At 38.7% G+C, this 25,838-nt stretch overlaps 1 protein-coding gene and 1 pseudogene across 1 annotated transcript; both read left to right on the top strand.

Annotated features, from left to right (window-relative positions):
* The first annotated feature begins 3,289 nt into the window (after nucleotides 1–3,289).
* Nucleotides 3,290–6,130, top strand: LOC118664383 (annotated as a pseudogene).
* A 9,702-nt stretch (nucleotides 6,131–15,832) lies between these two features.
* On the top strand, nucleotides 15,833–25,838 carry LOC118663082 (olfactory receptor 51I1-like). The gene is made up of 2 exons (XM_036322420.1): nucleotides 15,833–15,950; nucleotides 24,822–25,838. Exon 2 carries the CDS (start codon nucleotides 24,877–24,879, stop codon nucleotides 25,810–25,812), a length of 936 nt encoding a protein of 311 aa, XP_036178313.1. The 5' UTR covers nucleotides 15,833–15,950; nucleotides 24,822–24,876; the 3' UTR covers nucleotides 25,813–25,838.

Here is a 25,838-nt window from a genome sequence, read left to right on the forward strand (position 1 = left end):
CCAACTTACTAAAATTTGTTGTAACTTCAATCAATTACTTAACTGGCCCAGCACAGGTAATCCAGCTATGACCTCTATAGCTTTCTAAAGACCCACTGTGACAGGCTTCTCAATACACAATCTACTGCAGAACTTTAGGAATCAAACCGTCTGATTTAAGATGCCAGCTGCCACTTACGAGCTGTGTACTCTTTGGCAAATCGTGTCATCTTTCTGTGTTTTGATCTGTTCAACTATAAATGGGGATACTAACAGTATTCACATTATTAGATTATTTTAATGATTAAATGCATTAATACATGTGATGCACTTAATCGTTCCTGGGCCATAGTAAATACTGTAGGATTTTTAGTTGTTGTTGTTATTGTTGTTAGACATTTTGTGAAAATGGGATCATTTGGCATTCAGGGTGGGAAGGGTCTGGCCTGCTAAAGAAAGTGAGGACTCTGTGAAATCTTCCATATAAGAACACTTGATAGTGGAAAGACTTGCATTCCATTCTCACATATAACCTGTGAGAAAGCAGAAAATGGTGGAGGTTTTAGTTCAACTTTTCAAAGAAGATTTTGAGATTCTCAGAGACAGTGACTTAAGGTGCTATGTTTAGCAACTGGAGGAGCCGAATATATAGAGCTGGCGGTGGCTTTCCTCTGTAGGCCAAACTGTTCCTGGGAGTAGAACACGGGACTTACTCATTCTCATGAGGATTCAGAGGCACTTTCTTTTGAAGATGTTTGAAGCTTCTACTCAGAAACTGTTCCCTTCCTCATGACCCTCTCAAATCTGGCCTAGACTACAAAGAAGCCTAAGTTGTGTCAGTCGTGTGGACCAGATGTGTTTTTTTAATCCTTCCAAAAATGGACACTGATACACTAACAGTTCCTGTGAAGCAGAATCTGTTCTAGAGTGTTTGCGATATCAAAAAATTTATGGCCATATGACTAGGATCTAAGATTAGACATATGGAGAGGACGAAGTCTTTTAAAGTAAGCATTCATTGATTCACAAACATAATCTGAGTGCCTACTGGTTCCTAGAACTGCATGGGGCCAAGGTGATAGATTAGAAGATGTGTATGTGCTTGTGTGCAGGGAGGTAGGCACTAAATGATGGTCTAACAAATATTAAATGAAATTATTATTAATAGTAGAAATCAATTAGCAGTAGTATTTTAACAGCCACTATCTGCCAAATGCAGCACTATTAGATTTATATTCATGATCACTCAGTAAAACTCCATGAAACAGATTTTTATCTTATTTTTACTAAAAAAAATAAAATACAATAATTTGAGAAAATTTTCAAAATCATGTAACTAGTAAAGACTTACATTTATATTTTGTTTGTGAAATATCTTAAACATGTCTATGAAATAAATATAAAATATTAACTATATTCAAATTTTAAGTATAAAGTGGAAAGACTACTCACCTCTACCTTCCTATCTTCCTTAGAGAGATAATCCCTTTTTATAATATAGTGTGCATCCCACCGTGCCTTTTTCTACACATTTACATACATACATATGAAAATGTTTAAATACATTCTTATTGCTTGATGGCAGGGACTGTTTGTGGCATTGCTATTCCATACTACATTAAAAACAGCGCTGCCTTGTGCACATTCTTGGGTTAGAGTGACTATAGACTAAGGCTCTGTGTAAACCAATGGTTTTTAAAACTGATGACCTTGTTTGGCTTTACCGTTGACAATAGAGAGGAAAAGGAAAGACATTTTTTTTCTCAGCATTTCCACTTGGGAAAAGAAAGTGGGGATGAGATCTTGTTTTCCTGCCTCCAACCCCGCTTCTATGGAATCAACAAGTTCTTTAGACAAGCTCCCTCTTGGTGGTGGCCAATGAGTCAGTTGTTCCAGAAACCTCTCCTGCCATCTTGTGGCTTGTACAGCACCTACAGGTTGCTTCTAGAGAAAGAAAATGAGGATTAAAAAAAATAAATGCTAAGGTCTACCAAATAGTGAATGAAAGAGTACTAGTGATAAGAGTGATTATTCATATAGTTATTAGTTATTATCCCTATTATTGACAATTTCAGTCTTTTACAGTGGATACTGAAGTTCAGAGTTTGGATTACTAATGCTAGGATAGGTGAAAGAGATATATATCTTATGCTGACTAGCCCAGACTGGAGCCACTACAATAAAGTAAGTCAAACATTTACAAATAGTATCTGCATAGAGAAAACTAAAGTGGCAATATTTTCAGGTCACAGTCATTTGTAGAGAAAATTAAATTCAACCCCAGACAAGCAAACATGTCTGGGCATTGAGATTTAACAACAGAAAATACCTATTCTACTTTATTTTATTTAGTTAGTTAATGATAAATTATATTAAGTTAGTTAATTATTTAATAAAAAGCCCTTATATTTTGATAATTACTAGGTATAATTACTAGGTATCAAGGATATATTGGTGTGTCTATTTCCTGCCTCTATGATGCTTATATTTTAATAAGGAAGAAAAATAATAGTAAAAATACAATGACAAACAGTTACAGCTTTATAGAACTGCTGTGAAGGAAACAAAAAGGTTGATGCAATCGAAGGAGAATAACTAAAAAAACTTGCATAAGCTGGTGTGACAAATGAGGGCTCTCAACGGAGGTAATAATTAAAGTGGGACCTGAGGGATGGGGAAGTAGAAAAAGCTTTACGGTACTCTTGGTTCTGGAGCTCTAGTTCAATGAGCAGAGAGGGAAAGAGTCATAGAATAATATTTCAGAAAGGAAGCTACTCGGGGGGACTGCCTCTTCCTGAGGGCTCAGTCTCTATGTGATCAGAATAGGGATTGAGCCCTTGCTTCTATTGGCCCAGCTATGGACCATCATGAAGAGTGAAGTTAGAACCTTGTTCTGGACTCACTCCCCACATTTCTAGTACATACAGGGGCACTAGAACATGACTATAAAATTCACACCACATTCTGATGTTTATATTCCAGTCCTCATAGATCTCTCTCAGCAAACAAGGTCTTTCACATTTAACTTTTTTAAAAATCAAATACATACATTTAAAAAATGTTAGAACAAACAATGTTCACTCTCTGTGGCCCATAATTTTTCAGTAGAGAAATTGACCAAATCGTAAAAACCTGAGTTGTAGCCTAGACATATAAAATTCCATCATAAAGAATTACCAGAGTGACTAGAGGTGGAGGTATTTTAGGAGATGGTGGTAATAGGATCTAAAGAGTGCTGAGATCCTAATTAAATAAAAAAGTATATCTAATTATATCCAAGGGGGATATTAGTGTTAAGAGTAGAAGTACAATGGCAGGTAATAAACAACTAGGGAATCCAAATTTGATTTGTGTTAGATAAAAGCCTTAAAGAGCTAGAAACAAAGTCTCCTCTCTCTCTCTCCCTCTCTCTCTCCCTCTCTCTCTCTCTCTCTCTCTCTCTCTCTCTCTCTCCCTCTCTCTCTCTCTTGCCACAGGCATACACACACACACTTACACAGATGTACATATGCAAATAGTATTATATGCACTAAAAACCACTAGCACATAGACAAATAGGTACACTCTTTCACTGATGCTTTTAGTAATAGATTTAGAGATTTAATAATAGATTCCAATACATTCAAAGTTAAGGCCTGAATGACTCACACCAACATATTGATGCCCCACCTCCCTAACCATCACATACCCACATTCATTTCACTTTATATCCACAAGATTTCAACATTACCCTCTGGCACAGAGATGGGGCCAAAGACTGTCCCTTCATTGTTCCTTGCTGCCAGCCTTCAGAAACCAATTCTGCCTCTCTAGCCTGGGATAGTCACACTGTTTGGTGAGCTCTGTTTAGCAATATATTTTCTTTACTAAATGTGAACTTCATAAAGGCAACTCTATTTCATGTTTATCTGGGTACCAGCAAGTTGCTGCTCAGAGTTTTTCAGAACAGGCCCATGATAGATGCACAGTGAATGAAAATTGATAAAATGTATTTCATGCAATCCCAGTCTTCTTTCAAAGAAGACTATTTTGTAAAATGATAAAAATAATTGTAAAGATCAGGTGGGGGAATGAAAAAGCAAAAACAGCTAAGAGTGTTTTGCATTGCTAATAAATGACTATTTCTTGGACACTAGTACTTAAATTATATATAATTCAGAGAAGCAGAGTAGAAAGATGTTATATAGATGCAAATATATGTAATAAAGCAGATATCACAAGTATCTTGATATGTGGTAGTTTATCCATTACATAATATTGTTTAACTATGGGAAAAGCTATTAGTTAAATATCTTCACTTCACTCTATGAACCAAAAAACATATGTCTCCAATACAGACTTAAATTCTTCCTGCAGATTGCCAACAATTTACTCTACAAAAAAATATGAGGTCCTTGCTTGCTTTCTTTAACCCAATAATCAATATGTGTTCAGTCTTTGACATACATATAAACCCTTGTAGAGTCCGTCCCTATCTACGACTGCTATTGTTTCATACCTCTCTTGAATTTCATATTTGAGTATTGGAAAATGTTTTAGTTCTCAGTAAACTTTTCCTCACCTTGATGCCCTAGCTTATGCTATTCCCTCTTCCTGGAAATCCTTTCTATAAAATTCCATCTCATGGTTAATTCTTAGTCTTCATAGCACAGTTTTTTAAAAATATATTTTTATTAATTTCAGAGAAGAAGGGGAGGGGGAGAGATATAGAAATATCAGTGATGAGAGAGAATTATTGATCGACTGCCCCCTGCATTGCCCCACCCTGGGGATTGAGCCTGACCAGGAATCGAACATTGACCTCCTGGTTCATATGTTGATGCTCAACTACTGAGCCATACCAGCCCGGCTATAGTTCAGATTGAGTGTCTCCCCTGGGTCTCCAAGTTGGACTTGTTACCACCCACCAAAACTCACATAATAGCTACTATGTGCATTTCTTTGGTCGCACTTAGGATAATTATTGTACCATCTTATATGACAGATGCTCCCAAATAATAGCAGTCATTGTTGATGGCAATAAAAACAGTGTTGTTGCTGCCTTCCTACCCCTGTACTGTCTTTAACTAGACTTTCTCTAGGATATGGCCAAAATTATGATCTCAATAAAAGCAGGATTTTCTCAAAAGTTTTTGGTAGAAGTTTTCTCTTTTATAAGCCTAAATGAGGATGTTCCATTTTTTCCTCTTGTACCCAAGCCATACCAGTTCTCAATTTATGCTTCTTGTCCAACATCACTCAGTTTAGCCCCATGTTATGCCTCATCAGCTTTCCTGGATTGGAAGCCATTGAACATTGGATTTTCATACCCTTTTTTCTTATGTACCTGGTGGCCATCCCAGGAAATTCTTTCATTCTGATAATTATTAAGATCAACCCTCATCTGCACACACCCATGTACTATTTATTATCCTTTGTGGCTGTCATAGACTGGGACTGTCACTATTCACCTTGCCTAGTAGTGTGGGAATCTTTTGGTTCAACTCCCATGGTATCTACTTTGAAGCTTGCCAAATCCAGATGTTCTGCATCCACTCATGCTTTGTTATGGAGTCCTCAGTGCTCCTTGTCATGTTCATTGACTGCTTTGTTTCCAACTGTCACCCCCTGAGGTACTCGGTCATTGTCAGTGGCCAGTGAGTAGTCAGAGCAGACCTGGTTGTCATCCTCAAGGGACCTGCAGCCCTTGCTCCCATTATCTTACTTTTGAAGGCTTTTCCCTATTGTGGGCCCTAAGTCCTCTCTCATTCTTTCTGTTTACATCAGGAGGCCATATACTTGGCCTTCATAGACAACACTTTCAACAATGGGCTGACACCGGTGGTGTTCACGGTGATGCTGGACCTAGTACTCACTGCACTGTCCTGTGGAGTCATCCTACACTCAGTGCAAGACTAGCCTTCCCAGGGGAATGTCACTGAGCCTTGCAAACATGTACCTCACACCTCTGTGCTGGTCTTCTTTGTGCCCATGGTGTGGCTGTCCCTGGTGCACTGCGTTGGGAAGGATGCCCAATCTTCTGTCCACCATTTTTATAGCCAATATCTACCTCTTTGTGCCTCCCATGCTTCTCCCACTTGCATACAGTATTAAGACCAAGGAGATACACCATGCTATCAATAATTCCTGGGTCTCAGAAGGGTCAGTGTGAGTTCTGGGGCTAAAAATGCCCCTGAGTGCCCAAAAGAAGGGCCTCAATTAGACCAAAGATTGACAGCATTGAGTACTTGTTATTTCATTCCAACTTTCCCAAGATCTTTGCCATTAAACTATGTAAAATATGTGTTAATTTCTTTCTTGAATATGGTTTAAGAATGCTGACCTGCTCTTGCTTAAATTATACTGCCTCCTCCCATATGAGACCTAGCATTTTGTGTAGTATCAAAAGCTGCCTAGGGGAAGACTTTGTAGAGGGTCATAATCAATATGCAAAAACTGAAACTAAAATGAAACTAAAACACACACACACACACACACACACACACAAAAAAAAAAAAAAAAAAAAAAAAAAAAAAAAAAAAAAAACCTGAAAAAGGAACAATACCTTTAAAAGCACTCAGAACAGAACCTGGCAAAAAAATTGATAAACCCTAGTTGTAATTAACTTTAGGAAATGTACTTCTTCCCATGGTTTCTTATTACTGCTTCCCTCATCTCTACCTGGTCAAGGTCATTCTCTTTGGTTTTCATTCTAGCTAACAGTATCCTTTGAACTCTTGACTCATATTAGAAGAATCAGAACTTCTACACTCTTCCCTAACGGCGGATTCAGGCAGAACTCCTCCAAATCTTTCTGAGGATGTGTTACTTTCTGGCCCTGTCATCTAGTAGAAAGCGTTGACCCCACCTCTAACTCTTCTCATTTCTGATTTTATTTTTCCTGTGAACTCCTGAATCCCATAGCCTAATGTATAACATTAAGCTGAAGTCAGTATTTGTTTCTCAGCACTTTTAGTTATGAGATCTTGCACATGACATGGAATGCAACAAAGCTTCAATGAAGAAAACTGCCACAAGCATGTCTAAGTCATAATCTAATTGCTCAGAATATTGTAAACCTAAATTACCAGAGCAAATTGCCCCTACCAATGACTAATTGGAATTCATGTGGAATCTCAGCATTGAGATTACTTCTTCAAGAACATTTTTTTCCTGACAGGACCCCTCTCCAATACCAGAGCAGAGGCTTTATCAGTCAGATCCTATGGAGCCCTGCATTTCCCATTGTTACATTTAGTGTACTATTAGTGTTAGTACATATTAGTGTACTATTTTGTCTTTCAGTTTAGTTTCTTTTTCCCCTCTCCAGAATATATTACTAAACTAAACTCTTTGGAGTTTAGAATTTCCTGGACTGTCCAGTAAGATTCCCTCCATGTTCTGCGTGGAGTAGGGTTCGGTATCTGAAAGAGGAGCCGCACAACAAATGAGAGAAAAAGACAGGAGATAATTTTGCAATACTGGGGGACCAGGCGGCAAGTCCTGAAGGACTTCCTCCTCTGCTCAGGCTGCTCCAATCTTTTATTGATCTGGAGTAGCCCTCAGGGTAAGGAGGTTTCAATGACACACAGATCAGCAGACAATTTCCAGGAATAGACAAAGTATCTGATTAACTCATCAATAGATTTCGGAGTGTAGGCAGAGTATCTGATTAGCTCATCAATAGATTTCCGGGAGTATCTGATTAACAATAATCAACAAGGATCTACATATAAGTATCTAAGGAATTAAGGGAACTAAGGTGGGGATGCTTCAACTATTATTACCTAAATTAACTGAGTGGTTCCTAGATTAACTGGGTGGTGCACAGCCCTGACCTTTGCTAGGACTTTCAAGCCCTGACCTTTACTAGGACTTTCAAGGGCTACTAGCTTTTGGGGGGTCTCTGTCTAAACTCAGCTAGTGAAGACAATGAATGGACTCCGGCACTGGACCCTAAAAAATACAATATTTTATCAAAGGCAATGTGTTTTATTAATCTTTACATCTAAGTATGTGGCCAAAAGCTTTTAGTGTCCACATATTTGCTGAATAATTGAGTGTGAATAACTACCTGTTAGTAAGAAGAATTGCAGAGAGAGACATAACTGGGAAAAAGAGAGGACCCCAGAAAGAAGGACTAAGGGCCAACCAATACATTTCTCTTAATTACAGCAGCTAGTGGGAGAAGAAAATGAAACATAATCTGATCTGCTGAAAAATCTCATGGTGGTGTTTATGGGTCACTAAGTTCCCTTGGAAGATACCTGGGGTTTGAAAAAAAAAAAAAAAAAAAACAGCACAAAACTAAGTTCTGGAAGGAATTGATCCACCTTTGATGTTTGCCAAGTCTGCATCCTACATCCACCTAAGGAGTTTCCTCTAAGGGCCTAAGACACAAGGGAGAAGGACAGGACAGATAGCTTGATAATGGCCTGAGGTGCAGCAGACCCTGAGTCAATCAGAAGAGGCTGGGAGAGGAGTGAAAAGTGCTGCAGAGGTCAGGAAAGACGATCCCAAAAACAAGGGATCAGTAAGTCATTGAAGACCCTTTGGATTGTGGATAGAGGCAGCCAATCCAATCTCCTATCTTATACTTTATATCTAGCAGGTGTATAAGTAGGGTTATAAGGTAAAGCAGTTTCCAGGATGATGACTGGTTAGAGCTACTGTTCTATTATATCTCACCATGATGTTTTTGGTTGGAAAGAGAGACCAGAGGTTGTTATTGGTCTGGGTTTTGGAGTGAAGTGATACAAGACTGTGTCAGGTAAAACATAATCTCAACAACTCCAACCTGACTGATATAGCTTCCAACACTTCAGAGCACATCTTTCCACAGTTCCATATTAAACCCAATCATTTCCCTGGAAAAGAAGCAGGGAATGTGTGGAATAGTCCATCACAGACTAAAGCTAAGGTGTAGAGGGATTCAGTCACTTTACCAAAGTCATGTGGCTGGCTTGTCCAAAAACCACTTAAGAGCCAGAACTCCAAACCCTGAATTTCTTACTCTTTGTTGTTGCTAGGTCACTTGCTAACTTTCCCTTAGAGCCCATTGCAGACACAAAGGGAAGAGTTGTAGCTGTCAGATGGTAGGTAACGATTGTGGAGAACTTTCAATAAGAAGGTAGTCTTGGAAACCACAAATAATAATAATCTATATCCATTGATTATATGGTTCTAATTGCACCACAGTAGATAAGCAGATAAGAAAGCTATGGCAAATTTACACAATGAAACACTGCTAGGCCATAAAAAAGGAGGAAATTTTGCCCTTTGTGACAGCATAGATGGACCTAGAGAACATTATGCTAAGTGAAATAAATCAGTCAGAGAAAAACAAGTACCATAATATTTGACTCATATGTGGAATCTAATGAACAAAATTAACTAACAAGCAAAATAGAAACAGACTCATAGAGAGCAAAGCTGACAGCTATCAGGAGGTGAGGGTGGGGAGAGACAGGGACAGGCTGGGTGAAAAAGATGAAGGTATTAATCAAAGTATTAAACAATAACTCATAGACACAGACAACAGTGTGGTGATTAAAATGGGGGGGCGGGGAAAGGTAGAAGAAGGTAAAAGAGGGATAAATGGTGATGGAAGCAGATTTGACTTGGAGTGATGAACACACAATTCAATATACAGATGATTTATTATAGAATTGTACACCTGAAACCTAGATAATTTTATTAATCAATGCCACTCCAATAAGTTCAATAGAATTAAAAAAAATTCCTGACAGAGCACAAAATAAGAAACTTCTCTGTTCCTCCAACTTTCTGATCTCTGCCAATGCTTCCCACTGATAAAACTTACTAGGAAGAGGATTATGAGAAATGCAGTTTGTAGCTTATCTTTGCTCACCAGTTCTAAGCAGACCATTGAAGGGCAGGATGGGCCTCAATGCCTACAAATAGAAAGCATATCATATTTTAGGCCTGGTTGATGAGTACACAATAAAGTATGCAGATAATGTTTTAGTGAGTTGTACACTTGAAATGTGTATGGTTTTATTAACCAATGTTATTCCAATACATTTAATTTAAAAATTTTAGCTAGCCCTGGCCTGGTAGCTCAGTTGGTTAGAATGTTGTCCGGATATGCCAAGGTTGTGGGTTTGATCTCTGGGCATATATAAAGAGCAACCAATGAATACATAAATAAACAGGAACAACAAATTGATTTTTTTTCTCTCTCTCTAATCAGTAAATTAAAAATCACTTTAAAAATTTAACGCTAAAATGGCTTATTGATTCCAAGATGATTTTAGATCTGCCTACTATAGTTCCTTGTGTGTGCTATTATTCTCCTACGAAAATCTTTAGCAAAATGGATCACAATTGCTTGATTTGTGCTTGTGCTCACTGGACCATTAGCTTCATGAGGGCAGTAATCACTATCTTGCTTTCCATTGTGATTTGTTTGTGCTCAGCACAGGATCTAGTTTATAAAGTGGAATTAAAACTGCATTTCACATGTTGACCAGCAGATCCATAGAAAATAAGCCAAAATTTGGGGCCACTTATGAAGGTGATCTTCAGTGCACTGCCACCTGTCAGAATTTTACACCTCCCATGGATATTAGTTGAACTATGAAAAGTTGCCCTTGGAAATGGTGATTCAATATAGCTTGCTCTTGAAGGCAAAGTTCTCTAATGGTTAAGTTTTGAGCTTAGAAATGTAACTTTGTGAGTCATCAGCATATAGCTGGTATTTAAGTTCATGAAAATGGAAATAGCATGTAGGGAAAGTAAGTAAAAAAAACGGTGAGATGCTCTCGAACAGAGTGCTAAAAGACCGTAGAATTTACAGTTCAGTTAGAAGAGGGAAATTTAGCCAAGAAGATTAGAGTAGAGGTGGATGAAATAAAAAGAATGGAATAAGAATATTAGGTCTTCAAACCCATGTGAGGACAGTATTTATAAAGGAAAAGAGGGTTTCTGGTTTTTATTTCACATGTGAAGAGCTTGAAAGTTGTCACTTCACTCTAACAAGTAACTAACTGGACAGACTGAAGAAAATGAACAACTCTTCCAGTAACCATAAAAGAGGATCTAATGCTGCCCCCAAGATTAGAGAGCTAGACCGGTGAATGCAGGGCGTCACAGCTTACGAAAATAGAGACTCTTGAGACCAGAATAACATAACCCAATATTGTTAATTGCTTCAATTTTTATTTCAACATGTAATTAATGCAATAGCAATACATTAATAGTTTAATTATAATTTTTATTACCATTGTCAGAATAAGATAGCATGGTTTTAAATTGGCTAATCCCAAGACCCAGGTTCTTTATCCACAAAATCAGGATATCTACAAAGCATAAAACACCTTAATAGCATTGGCAAATATTTTTAAGAACTTTCACTTAAATAAGCATTGTTAAGAATATGGAAATAACAGCTAAGCCCCTGAAATATGATGATTGGAAAGCAGCCAGAGAACTAAAATAAGTTCAAAGAACTTGCTATTATGAAATGTTTGCTTCAGCTCTTAACCTAGTCTTTCATCCATGACATTATTATCCTCTTTTGATTTCCATTTATAAAACATGTGTTCTAATTCTTGTTTACATAAAGTAGGAAGATGTACTCAGGACAGGACTCTAAGCTGCAGCTAAAGCATAAATGTTGCACACATATAAGCTGTTATTAAACAGAGACCACTTAATCACTGTTTAATTTCAGGGAAAATAGAATGGAATCTTTCTCAGGGGAACAGGAAACCTTACCTCTAAACATGTGTTGGAAAACCTGAGTGCTGAGAGCACGTATTTAATTTTACCAAAAGATTTCCTCATTTGATGTAGTTGCTAAGTTATCACCTTTATATAAATGACACACAGAAATAAAGGCAATGAGAAGTATGATTCTTCCCTAACCTAAATGAATCTAGGTTGCTGAAATACAGGGACATTTCCCATGGCAACCAGACTAGGTTAGGGATCCTACTCATGAGCCTTTAGAATGCGACATGATCAAGGACATTGCCATGAGTGTCCTACAGAGTTAGACTTTTAATTTTTTAGTGATAATTCAGAACACATGAGCAATTGAGAAGCTAAAAATGAGAGACTTGCTGTGGCAACTCTGGCTGCAAAAACCTGGCTGGTCTGGATATGGAGATTCTACCTCAAGGGAGGCTGGGCAAGATCACCATCTATGGAGAATGCAGTTGGGACTAGACTGATGCAGTCGGTGCCACATCCAAAAAAAAAAAAAAAAAAAAAATCAAAGGTGGTTTCCAGGGACAAACAAGAGTTAAAGACCAAGGGTTAATATTAAAGGAAACTGGAAATGATTTATTTGGCAGTGGGATTCTGTTTGTGATGAAGAAGTACACCTGGATAATATTTTGAATGGCTACTATTTTAAAACTTTTGTCTAATTAAGTTCTCTTATTAAGTTATTTGCCCTTTGAAGCAAGTACAGTTATTCTGATTTTGAAGGAGAGAAAACAAGTTGAGAGGCCATTTACACATTCATGGTGAACAAGTAAAATTGAAGAGAAGAAAAGGCAGTGAAACCAGATGCCTTGACTTTAAGCTCTGTGGGTAATTCAGGAAAAGTCAATGCAGGGTGCAACATGACCCGCGCTCTGAGCTGTGGTGACACAGCAAATGAGGTCCCTGCTTTCTCAGAGCCCAAACATCAGGAAAAACTTAGTCAGGAGAAACATAAATCTAGATTATAACCACAACAAGGAATATTGAGATTTTGAATGTGTCAAATCTCAAATATTGATATTGAGGTGATATGACAGAAATATGCCCTGAGTCACTAACCGAAGAAAAGGACATTGAGATTTGAGTAAAAGGTCCAGATTCAAAGGGTCGCACTTTCTCAGTTATAGCACAAGGCAATTTCTGCCTGTGTCCATAGGACGCAGAAATGTCCCTGACCAATAAGTTTAGGAGATAACACTGTCATCAGAGTATTTTAGAAGGATCTTCAAACGTATAATATTATACAAATACATATATGTATAGATAAAAATAGTATGAGCGTGAACATATACAGATATGGATTGCACCTTTTACTCAGATCCAGGAATTCTTTCCTTATGTTAGCAACTCAAGAACATTACCCCATCATATCACCATCTACATGAATATACATTCAATGGTAAATGTATTTGTGGGATATGCATGCTCATACATTCATGCAAACTTGCAAACAAAATTCTACGTAAAGAAGCCTGGTTCTGCATTTACCTGCACACACATGTATGCGTATGCTTGTGTTATGTGTACAACTGCATATATTTACATACTTGTATATGCACATAAAAAGATCCATAGACATATCTTTACTAATGTACATGTGTCATTTTATTCTATATTTTCTCAGATTTTGGCTTACGGTTTCACAAAGAGCATCTCCTGGGATCTGTTCTTGGCCCATTTATTCCTGCAGGCCCAGAGGCAGCATGTTTTTCTGGGGCTGGCTTGCCTGTGTTTCTCAGGAGACTAATCATCAAAATTGGAGGGAGGAGGGGCTAGTTCCGGAGTCATGATAAATAACAAGACAAGCCAACTCCTACCTTCAGGTGGCAAGCTGGAGACCAGGACCAAATACTGGCAGGTGGGTTTTCATAGAGGAGAAGTGGAGCTTGCCCAGAGTTCAGCCTATGGGACCAGGAGGTTGGGAAATTGTTCAGGTGAGTGAACCAGGGGCTTTTGTTCTGAGATGCAGCTCATTTCCAGCACACTTTTGATTTTCCCCTTCTCTTGTCATTAAAGACTCCTCCCTGAGGACATAGACTTCTGTCTAGAAAGGCTTACTGTGGCAGAGGAACACTTGGTCTGTTTTACTCATCCCCTCTGTTCACTCAGGAAACCTGGGGCAGGGAAACCATTATTTTGTCCCCAAATCCAGTTCTTCTTAAACTGGATATTTAATTTAGTTTTAAAATTTATCTTCATTTCATAGGCCTATTTACCCTTCTCTCCTTTGCCTTCTATACCGGTAAGTCTTGTCCCCTCTATCCCATGATGGGGGCTATATTATCTCTGGGATCTCATCACTTTTAAACCCAGCTCCTCGATGACTGATGCTCTTCACTTGCCCCTCATTTCTCTCTCTGGCTAGCCCAGCATGGCTTCTGTTCAGGCTTCCTTTCTCTCCTAACTTTGAGTTGCCACTGGACTTTGCATGTCATTTGGCGTGTCAATTTCTCACTCTCCCAAGTTGTCAAATGGGAATGATCAGGTCATTTTGAGTATTTTAAGGATACATAAGATGACGTGTACAATGATACATGCACATGGCACCCTTTCAGAATGCCTCATACATAGTACTAAATCAATGCATTTTCTTTTCTCATCAGAATTTAACTTCTTACATTTCCCACTTATCTCTCACATCTTATTCATTAGAAACAATCCCAGTTTCCTACAATAACAGCTCCTTGTGTAAATGAATAAAAAGGATTTACATTATTTTTCTGTCCTCAAAGAAGCTCTTGTTTGATTAAAGAAGACAGGTGCAGGTAAATTCCTCCTCAAATGCCCAGCCTATAACAATAACACTATATATTAGAGCCCACCTTCTTTCCTGTCACTCCTGACCCCTTTCTCCCTTCCTATTTATTAAGCCCTAGTGTTATGCTTAAAATATAGGATCCAGATCTTCTTTGGAGGAGCTTGCAGAGATCTGAGAAAAGTAACAAACAGCTAGAATAAAGGGAAGTACTGTGAGAGGCTATTATAGAAAGTAACTATGAGTGAGCAAAGACATCAAAGAGTTTACATCTGAACCAGATGTTATAAAACAATGGTGGACATTATATTTGTTTCAGAATGTAATTTCAAATGCCAACATTTTTATGAAAGAAAAGGAAAAAAAATACCAAAGCAAACAATTATAAAAACAAAGCACAGGAATGACCAGGAGGAAAAAGGCAAGTTAGGGTGTGTCAGAAATTATAAAGGACTCAAGTTAAGGTACTAAACCTTCTTGGAGTTTAATAGACATTAAGAAGTGTGCCATTTAAAGAGGATACAGGTATGGATTATAAAGAAGATCTTTTCATCTTATCAGTAGTACAGGAACAAAATTACTGCCCCTTATTAATTCAAACCAAAGGATGATATTCACATACTACTAATTTCCTCTCCACCAGACCATTTTGCAGTGCCAAGAGATAGTATGTATATTAGAATCAATTTTCTTCACTTTTTTCATGGTGTTTGCAAAATTAACACACTAATCAATAGATCATGAAGATGACAAATGCAAAGTTTAGGCTCGATCCTAGACCACTTTTCTCTCCCACAGCTTGCCTCATGGACAGACATGTTCTCTCTCAAACTTCACCAGCTTTCATTCACATGCCAGGTGATACTCAGTACTGAGAGTTTTACACAATGACTAATTTCCTGTGAAAATGATTTTTTTTAATGATCAGAAGAACTTGTGGAAAACAGCAGACTTTTAAATATGTGTGAGATTCAGTGTCCCTCATGAATCAGAAATAGGGTCAAATGATTTCTTAGAAACATTCCAGATACTTGTAATGGCTCAATATTTTATAAAAAATGCAAACTTGGTATCTTCAAATTACAAATTTTTAAGCAATTAAAAATGGCTTAATTTTAAAAAGATGAATATTATCTATAAGGATGGGGAGAGAAAAGTCTGAATGAAAAATAATTAGATAAAAATGAAATGCCCGACTTATATTGATGATTCATTTATTATCACTTTTATTATTTCACCAATATTATAATAAATTGAAAATATATTGTTTGCTACCTGCTCCATACACACATTAACTTGTTTAAACCTCAAAATAAGGCTATGGAGCTACATGTTAAGAATCATCTCTGCTTTACAGATGGAAAAATGAAGAACAAGACTGAAAGTAACTGAGCCATGATTCCAACTGTGGCAATCCGACCCCAGAGTCTGCAGTCCTATCATTCATGCACAGTGATCTGAAATTCCAAAATTCATAATATGAAATCCAGGATCAATAAATAAGGTACATACTTATATATTAATAGTGCACTTCAAGTAACCCAAGGATACTGCTAAAGATCTATTAAAATCTTAAGCACTAAAAACAGGTAGTAAATGGCTTAGATTATTGATATGCTGAATTGAAATATAGAAGGATTGATTGAAAGTAAAAAATATCCCAAATATAAATTAGAAAGGAGATAAGGCTCAGAATATCAGCATCACATATGGTTCCTTATCAAGGAGCCCTTCTGCTATCACTAATGTTCATCCCTCAGTGAGAAGTGGGTCTTCACTGAAGACCTAATATCTCCCACAAAGACCAATAATACTTTCTTATAGCTGGTGATTACTGCAGAGTTTATAAGACTATTTGTAGACATTATTATATTTATAATATATAATATAATTATATTATTACTATCATGATATTATATTATATTTATTTTACAAATATAAAAATCAAGCTCAAAGAATACCCAATAGAAATTAGCAATCAAGTGTTTAAAATCATGTTTTCAGATTCAGCTATAATCCCACCTTCCAGTACCTCCAGCTTCCTCATCTCTAATACATTTTCTCCTAGATTATGTGTTTTGTTTCAAATGTTGAGTAAGATCTGTTCTCTTTACCTAATAAGTGGGAGACTTTATTTCCTCTCTCACATTTTTTCTAATGCAGAGAATTTGATTGACCTTCTATCCTGATGTATAGAGGTTCCTTCATAGATGCATCTTCTTGGTGTGCAGATATCTCTTCTTCTCGATAAATTTTTCTTAGATTATATAAAAAGATTAGGGTTGCCTTTCCAGGCAGGGTTTCAGAAGGCATCATTAATGCTGAGGTGGGGCATCCTAGATAAAAAATTTTGTCATTATTTCTGCAGTTTCAGAAATATGGTCTGAAGAACCATACCCTAGGACTCTTGCCCTTTGTACTCATGCCCTCAGTAAGCTTTGATTAACCACACTGAAACATGTGGATTGACAAGACAGACATTTTCAAATGGGAAGAATACGTCTTTCCATTAATAAAAATTCCAGTGGGCAAGATACTTATCTTCATTAACTTTTATAACAGTGGCATTGTTTTTACACTATGCTTCTGCACCTCCAACATATGTAAAAACCAAAGTGATCATCCAGAAGGTTGTGGAATGAACATAGATAATTAAGTCCATTTTAAGATGATTTATCCAGGTAAAGCTTTATAATTCAGTGTCTCCAATGGAGAGCAACCTTTGATCTTACTTTGAGTGGCAGGGATGGAGTTTAGAATCTTTATCTCCTGAGAAATTCTATGCTAACTTTGAATTTTATTCTTAACCTTTGTGCCCATCAGTTACTTAAAACCCAACATGCTTTACCAGGGGACTTATGGAATGTCTGATAGATTACAGCTTTCTTTACATCAGTGTCTTCTGTAAACTAAAAAATACCATCTCTTCATAGAGACATGAGAAACATTCAGTTCCTACCAAATAGACACAGTGAAATCAGTACAGGGCTTAGTTTGAATTATAAAAGATGAACTATTCTGCCAGATTCCCTTATTCTGGAAATATACCTTTTTACAAGTCATGATTCCACATTTCTGTTTAATATTAAAGACCAAATGGGATTTTCTTCCTTTTACACTTTGATTTTAGTTTTCTCTTTCCTCCCCCAATTTTTTAAGGAGGAAGCTTTGGCCATTGGTCTGAAATATTTCTTCTTTTCTAATCTAGGCATTTAGTGTCAAAAGTTTCCCGGAGGTCAGGTAGATGGCGGCGGTATAGGCAGACGCGTCCCAGGTCGTGTCCCTGTGCAAATGGAGTGAGCAGCTGAAACTAGTAACATCCACCCCGAATTGGCGAAATTCCTCAGCTGGCGAGACAGTTTACAGCCGGGAAGAGCAGAACTCCCCTGGAAAGGTAAAAAAAAACCAGGGATTTGGGCAGGAAAGTTTGCCAGACCTCTGAGCCCAGAGAGTCGGAGGGAGACCGCGTGGCAGACAGCCGCGTCCCTTCGGACAGGCACAGCCCCTAACAGGGGAAAGGAGAACCGCGGGATTCCTGGCGCTGCCGGGGGAATTGAGAGCTCGGTCTGTGATCACAGAGGACTGAGCCTAAAGGGGGCAGCCTGAAGAGCTGACCAGACCATGCAGTCCCGGTAAGAGAAGAAGCTTACAGAAACCAAGCCTTCCCCGTTTCCGCGGGCGGCGTTTGTTTGTTTGTTTTCACTGAACCCTGTTCATGGGACATTTCGGATACAGACACTCACCTGTGCTGAAGAGAGGGAGAGTGTGCGGAGGAGTGGAATCTGGGGAGAGACTGAGGAGAGAAGGGGGGCCGGGAGAGGTGGCAGCGAATTGAGTGCTGAGACACCCCTGAGCCCACGTCTGAGGCAGCCATTCTCTCCGGAGAGTGAGACTCCTCCCCCCAGCCCCCAGGCAAGGAGCACAGCCACACCCAGATTCCACCCTGTAGGAGATCAAGGATTAAAATAACCTGATCAGTCCCTGGGAGTTAACAGGGTCTGGCCTATAGAGGGATTTTCAATCCCAGCAACAACACAGCACTGGTAACTCTTATGCAGCCAGCTCTGGGCAGTGAACTTCCACTGGACAGAGAGGCCCTGTAGCCTCAGAGGCCAACCCCAGAACACTGCCACCCAGAGGCTGACCCACAAACTGACTCTTTGCTAAACACAAAATAAGGCAGTCTGGGAAACAAATGCGGCTTGCTTTAAAATAAGGACTGTGGTTTACAACACAGAGGAACAGTGTATCGCAGGGAAACTCAACACTCTCCTGAATACCTGGCAGGTCTAAGGCGAGCCACACTGAAGAATAGAAGAACCGAAGGACCTTCATTACTGCAATATTTTTTTTTTTCTTTTTTTCACCGTTTAACTAAGAAACCAATTTTTTTTTCTTTTTTTTTCTTTTTTTTTTTATTTTCCTCTTCTTCTTTTTTTTTTTTTTCTTCTTTTTTCCATCACCTGATTTTACCCTTTTAATTACTACCTTCTTATTTTTAACCAGTATTATTACTGCTACCATTTTAACATTTTTTTATTTTTTTTAAAGTTACATTTTATTTTCTCTTTATTTTATTTTGGGATTAGTGTTCTCCATTCTATTTTCATCGTTATATTATTGGTTGTTTCTAGTTTGCATTTATCTCCAGGGAGCTGTTGCTGGAATTTGTTGGGATTAATGGCTGTTCTATAGGAGCATTCTCCTCATATAAAAAGTCTCTTCCCCTCTTCCACTTCATTCTCTCTTTTCGCTCTTTTTTTTTCTTTTCCTTTCTTTTCTCGCTTTTACTTTCCCCCCTCCTTTTTCCCACTTTCATTTTTGCACTCCTTTTTTTGGTCCCTAATTTTCTTTTCTTTTTTCTCTTTTTCTCTTCCTTCTTCCTTATCCCCTAATTCTCTTAATTCAGGTGGTCACCTTTATTTGGGGTTATTAATATCGTGAATATATTTGTGTATAGTGCCTGGTACGTGGTGCCTTGTTGTGTTGTATTTTGTGCCTTTAAATCAACACAGCAGATCCAAGCAACAGCAACCTCCTGAGCACCACACCCTCTGCTGAGGAACAGCAGCTGTACGTGAAACCTCGCCTCACCAGCCAGAAGAGCCACCACAGCTGTGAACAGCACCCACCAGAGGAGTTGCTGCCAACTGAAGAGCAGCTGCTAACGCAACCGCCCAAAGAGGAACCGCAGACCAAGGAGTCACTGCCACCAAGGGAGCAGCCACTGAACGACTCAATGTCTAGATATGTCAGTGAGATCAAACATGGGTAGACAAAGAAACCCCCAAAGGAAAGAGAAGGAGGACTCTCCAGAAAAGCAGCTAAGTAATACAGAGGCATGCAACATGACAGAAAAAGAATTCAGAATAAGGGTCCTAGAGTGCATAAACCGGATGGAGGAAAAAATCGACAACCTCAGCAAGAAGCAAGAAGAAACAGATGAAAAAATCGATAACATATGGAAGAAGCTAGAAGAAACAGATGAAAAAATCGATAACATATGGAAGAAGCTAGAAGAAACAGATGAAAAAATCAACAACTTAAGTAAGACCCAAGAAGATATGAAGAGTGATATAGCTGCAATGAAAAACTCCATTGAAAGTATCAACAGTAGACTAGGAGAAGCGGAGGACCGAATTAGTGATTTAGAAGACAAGGAAGCAAAACACACCCAAAATGTACTGCAATTGGAGAAAAAAATGAAAAGACAGGAGGAGAGCCTAAGGGAGCTTTGGGACAACATGAAACGAAACAACATACGAATAATAGGGGTACCAGAACAACAGAAGGATGAACAAGGATTAGAAAACCTATTAGAAGAAATAATATCAGAAAACTTCCCTGAGGTGGGGAAGAAAAAAGTCACACAAGCCCAGAGAGTCCCAAACAAGGTGAACCCAAAAGACCCACACCAAGACACATCATAATTACCATGGCAAATGTTCAGGACAAAGAGAGAATCTTACAGGCTGCAAGAGAGAGACGGAAAGTTACATACAAGGGATCTCCCATTAGATTGTCAAATGATTTCTCAACAGAAACACATCAGGCCAGAAAAGAATGGACGGAAATTTACAAAGTGATGCAAAGCAAAGGACTGAATCCAAGAATACTCTATCCAGCAAGGCTATCATTCAAACTTGAAGGGGAAATAAGAAGCTTCACAGACAAAAAAAGGCTAAGGGAGTTTATCACCACCAAGCCAGCAATGCAAGGAATGCTAAAGGGACTGGTATAAAAATAAGAAATAAAAAGCTCAGAAAGAAAACAGCCACACAAAAACAGAAATGCCTACAAACAAGTACCTTTCAATAATAACTTTAAACGTAAACGGACTAAATGCTCCAAACAAAAGACATCGAGTGGCTGAATGGATAAAAAAACATGACCCATACATCTGCTGTCTACAAGAAACCCACCTCATTAGAAGGGACTCACACAGACTGAAAGTGAAAGGATGGAAAAATATCTTTCAGGCAAATGGAAAGGAAAAGAAAGCTGGGGTAGCAATACTTATATCGGACAAAATAGACTTCAAAGTGAAGGCCATAACAAGAGATAAGGAAGGCCACTTCATAATACTAAAGGGATCAATACAACAAGAAGATATAATCCTGGTAAACATATATGCACCCAATGCAGGAGCACCCAAATTCATAAAAAAACTCCTGGAAGATATCAAAGGAGACATCGACAACAATACAATCATAGTAGGGGACTTTAATACACCACTGACAGCACTGGATAAGTCCTCTAGACAAATAATCAGCAAAGATACAGCAATCCTAAATGACTCACTAGATCAGATGGACTTAATAGACATCTTCAGAACACTTCACCCGAAAGCCAGGGAATATACATTCTACTCAAATGCTCATAGGACATATTCAAAAATAGACCATATATTGGGTCACAAGCAAAGTATCCCCAAATTCAAGAAAATTGAAATCATAAAAAGCGTCTTCGCAGACCACGATGGCATAATATTAGAAATAAACTACAATAAAAACAACCCAAAATACTCAAACACCTGGAAGCTGAATAGCATGCTATTAAATATTGATTGGGTTACCAATGAAATCAAAGAAGAAATTCGAAACATCCTGGAAACTAATGACAATGAAAACACAACAATCCAAAACCTATGGGACACAATGAAAGCAGTCCTGAGAGGGAACTTTATAGCTCTACAGGCCTATCTCAACAAACAAGAAAAAATGGTAGTAAATCATCTAACTCTACAACTCAAAGAATTAGAAAGAGAGCAACAAGAAAACCCCAGAGTGAGCAGAAGGAAGGAGATAATAAAGATTAGAGCAGAAATAAATGACATAGAGACCAAAAAAACAATACAGAAAATCAATGAAACCAAGAGCTGGTTCTTTGAAAGGATAAACAAGATTGACAAACCTCTAGCCATGCTCACCAAGAAGCAAAGAGAGAGGACCCAAATAAACAAAATCAGAAACGATAGAGGCGAAATAACAACAGACCCCACAGAAATACAAATGATTGTTAAAAAATACTATGGACAGCTCTACTCCAACAAACTAGACAACCTGGAGGAAATGGACAAATTCCTAGAAAAATACAACATTCCAAAACTCAATCAGGAAGAATCTAAAAATCTCAACAGGCCAATAACTATGGAAGAAATTGAAGCAGTCATCAAAAAGCTTCCAGCAAACAAAAGCCCAGGACCAGACGGCTTCACAGGGGAGTTTTACCAAACATTCAAGGAAGAACTAAAACCTATCCTCCTCAGACTACTACAAAAAATTCAAGAGGAAGGAACACTTCCAAGCTCATTCTATGAAGCCAGCATCACCCTAATACCAAAACCAGGTAAAGACAACACAATGAAAGAGAATTACAGGCCAATATCCCTCATGAACATAGATGCCAAAATCCTCAACAAAATCTTAGCAAATCGGATCCAGCAGTACATCAGAAAGATCATACACCATGACCAAGTAGGATTTATCCCAGGGATGCAAGGATGGTACAATATCCGCAAATCAATAAACGTGATACATCACATAAACAAATTGAAAGAAAAAAACCACATGGTCATACCAATTGATGCAGAAAAAGCATTGGACAAAATTCAACACCCATTTTTGATAAAAGCTCTCAGCAAGGTGGGAGTAGAAGGATCATACCTCAACATAATAAAAGCCATATATGACAGGCCCACAGCCAACATCATACTCAATGGACAAAAACTAACACCATTTCCCCTAAGAACAGGAACAAGACAGGGATGCCCCCTCTCACCACTCCTGTTCAACATAGTACTGGAAGTGTTAGCCATTGCAATTCGGCAAGAAGAAGAAATAAAAGGCATCCAAATTGGAAAAGAGGAAGTAAAACTGTCCTTATTTGCAGACGACATGATATTATACATACAAAACCCTAGAGACTCCATCAAAAAGCTACTGGACTTAATACATGAATTTGGCAATGTAGCAGGATACAAAATTAACCCCAAGAAATCCGAGGCATTTCTATACACCAATAGTGAACTTTCAGAAAGAGAGATTATAAAAACAATCCCGTTTACCATCGCACCAAAAAAATTAAGCTACCTAGGAATAAACTTAACTAAAGAGGTAAAAGACCTCTACTCAGAAAACTACAGGACGTTGAAAAAAGATATAGAGGAAGACATAAACAGATGGAAGAACATACCGTGTTCATGGATTGGTAGAATCAACATCATTAAAATGTCCATACTACCCAAAGCAATCTATAAATTCAACGCACTTCCCATTAAAATACCAACGGCATACTTCAGAGATCTAGAACGAACTCTCCAAAAATTCATCTGGAATAAAAAAAGACCTCGAATAGCTGCAGCAATCCTGAAAAAGACCAAAGTAGGTGGGATCTCAATACCAGATATCAAGATGTATTACAAAGCCACTGTTCTCAAAACTGCCTGGTACTGGCACAAGAATAGGCATATAGATCAATGGAATAGAATAGAGAGCCCAGAAATCGGCCCGAACCAATATGCTCAATTAATATTTGACAAAGGAGGCAAGAACATACAATGGAGCCAAGATAGTCTCTTCAATAAATGGTGCTGGGAAAATTGGACAGATATATGCAAGAAAATGAAACTAGACCACCAACTTACACCATACACAAAAATAAACTCAAAATGGATAAAGGACTTAAATGTACGACAGGAAACTATAAAAATTCTAGAAGAATCCAAAGGCAACAAAATCTCAGACATATGCCGAAGCAATTTCTTCACTGATACAGCTCCTAGGGCACTTGAAACTAAAGAGAAAATGAACAAATGGGACTACATCAAAATAAAAAGCTTCTGCACAGCAAAAGAAACCATCAACAAAACAACGAGAAAACCCACTGTGTGGGAAAACATATTTGCCAATGTCATATCCGATAAGGGCCTAATCTCCAAAATTTATAGAGAACTCATACAACTTAACAAAAGGAAGATAAACAATCCAATCAAAAAATGGGCAAAGGACCTAAATAGACACCTTTCAAAAGAGGACATTCAGAAAGCCAAGAGACATATGAAAACATGCTCAAAGTCACTAATCATCCGAGAGATGCAAATCAAAACAACAATGAGGTACCATCTCACACCTGTCAGACTGGCTATCATCAACAAATCAACAAACGACAAGTGCTGGAGAGGATGTGGATAAAAAGGAACACTTGTGCACTGCTGGTGGGAATGCAGACTGGTGCAGCCACTATGGAAGACAGTATGGAGTTTCCTCAAAAAACTACAAATGGAACTCCCATTTGACCCTGTGATCCCACTTCTAGGAATATATCCCAAGAAACCAGAAACACCAATCAGAAAGGATATATGCACCCCTATGTTCATAGCAGCACAATTCACCATAGCTAAGATCTGGAAACAGCCTAAGTGCCCATCAGTAGATGAATGGATTAGAAAACTGTGGTACATCTACACGATGGAATACTATGCTGCTCTAAAAAGGAAGGAACTCTTACCATTTGCAACGTCATGGATGGAACTGGAGAGCATTATGCTAAGTGAAATAAGCCAGTCAATGAAGGAAAAATACCACATGATCTCACTCATTCATGGATAATAGAGACCATTATAAACTTTTGAACAATAATAGATACAGAGGCAGAGCTGCCTCAAACAGATTGTCAAACTGCAGCAGGAAGGCCGGGGAGGGTTGCGGGGCAGGAGGTAGGGGGGTAAGAGATAAAAAAAAAGAAAAAAAAAAAAAAAAAGACCAAATGGAACAGGTCATGAATGGGAGGAAGGTTATAAGTTGTAGATAGTAGTAAACAGGGGAATTTGTGGGTCCTTCTCAGCCTCCAATAACCTTTGTGTGTCTCATTCTAGGTTGCATCCCTGGCACCTGCCTAGATCAACATCCCCAGACTCCAGACATAGGAAAATGTTCAACAGAAGTCAACTTACCCCAGAATATTTTCTGCTGACTGGCCTTCCTGGTTTGGAGGCCTTGTACCCTTGGTTTATCTTCCCATTCTGCTCCACATATGTTGTGGCCCTTGTGGGCAATAGTCTGATTCTCACAGTGATCCAGAAAAACACCTCTCTGCACCAGCCGATGTACCTATTCCTTGCTATGCTGGCCTTTGCAGAGCTTGGTGTCTCTGTTTCTACACTGCCCACTGTGCTGGGCATCTTCCTTTTTGGTGCCAGTGAGATCTACTTTGAAGCCTGCCTTTTACAGATGTTCTCCATACATTCATTTTCCATCATGGAATCCGGAGTTCTGCTGCTCATGTCTGTGGACCGCTTCGTGGCCATCTACAACCCATTGCGGTACACTGCTGTCCTGACCCCGCCCCGTATTGTTGGTACTGGTGTTGCACTTGGACTGAAGAGTCTCATGCTCATGTTCCCACTACCCTTTCTCCTGAAGCGTCTGCCCTTCTGTGGCCACAATGTCCTCTCCCACTCCTATTGTCTTCACTCAGATCTAATCCAGCTGCCCTGTGGGAACACTCGGCCCAATAGCATTCTGGGGCTCTGCATCGTTACTTCCACTTTTGGTCTCGACTCACTGCTCATCGTCATCTCTTATGTGCTGATCCTCCACACAGTGCTGGGCATTACGTCTGGGGAGGGACGGCGGAAGGCCCTGAACACGTGTGTATCGCATATCTGTGCAGTCCTTGTGTACTACGTGCCCATGATCAGCGTGGCTCTGGTGCACCGCTTCATGAAGCACGCTGCGCCTGCTGTCCGTCTATTCCTGGCCAATGTCTATCTTCTGGTACCCCCTGTGCTCAATCCCATCATCTATAGTGTTAAAACCAAGCAGATTCGCCAGGGACTAATCCAACTCTTTCTCCAAAGAAAATAATAAGGCGGTCAGTGGCGATGAGATGA

Source organism: Myotis myotis, unplaced genomic scaffold (genome assembly GCF_014108235.1).
Source record: "Myotis myotis isolate mMyoMyo1 unplaced genomic scaffold, mMyoMyo1.p scaffold_m19_p_10, whole genome shotgun sequence".
NCBI lineage: Eukaryota > Metazoa > Chordata > Mammalia > Chiroptera > Vespertilionidae > Myotis > Myotis myotis.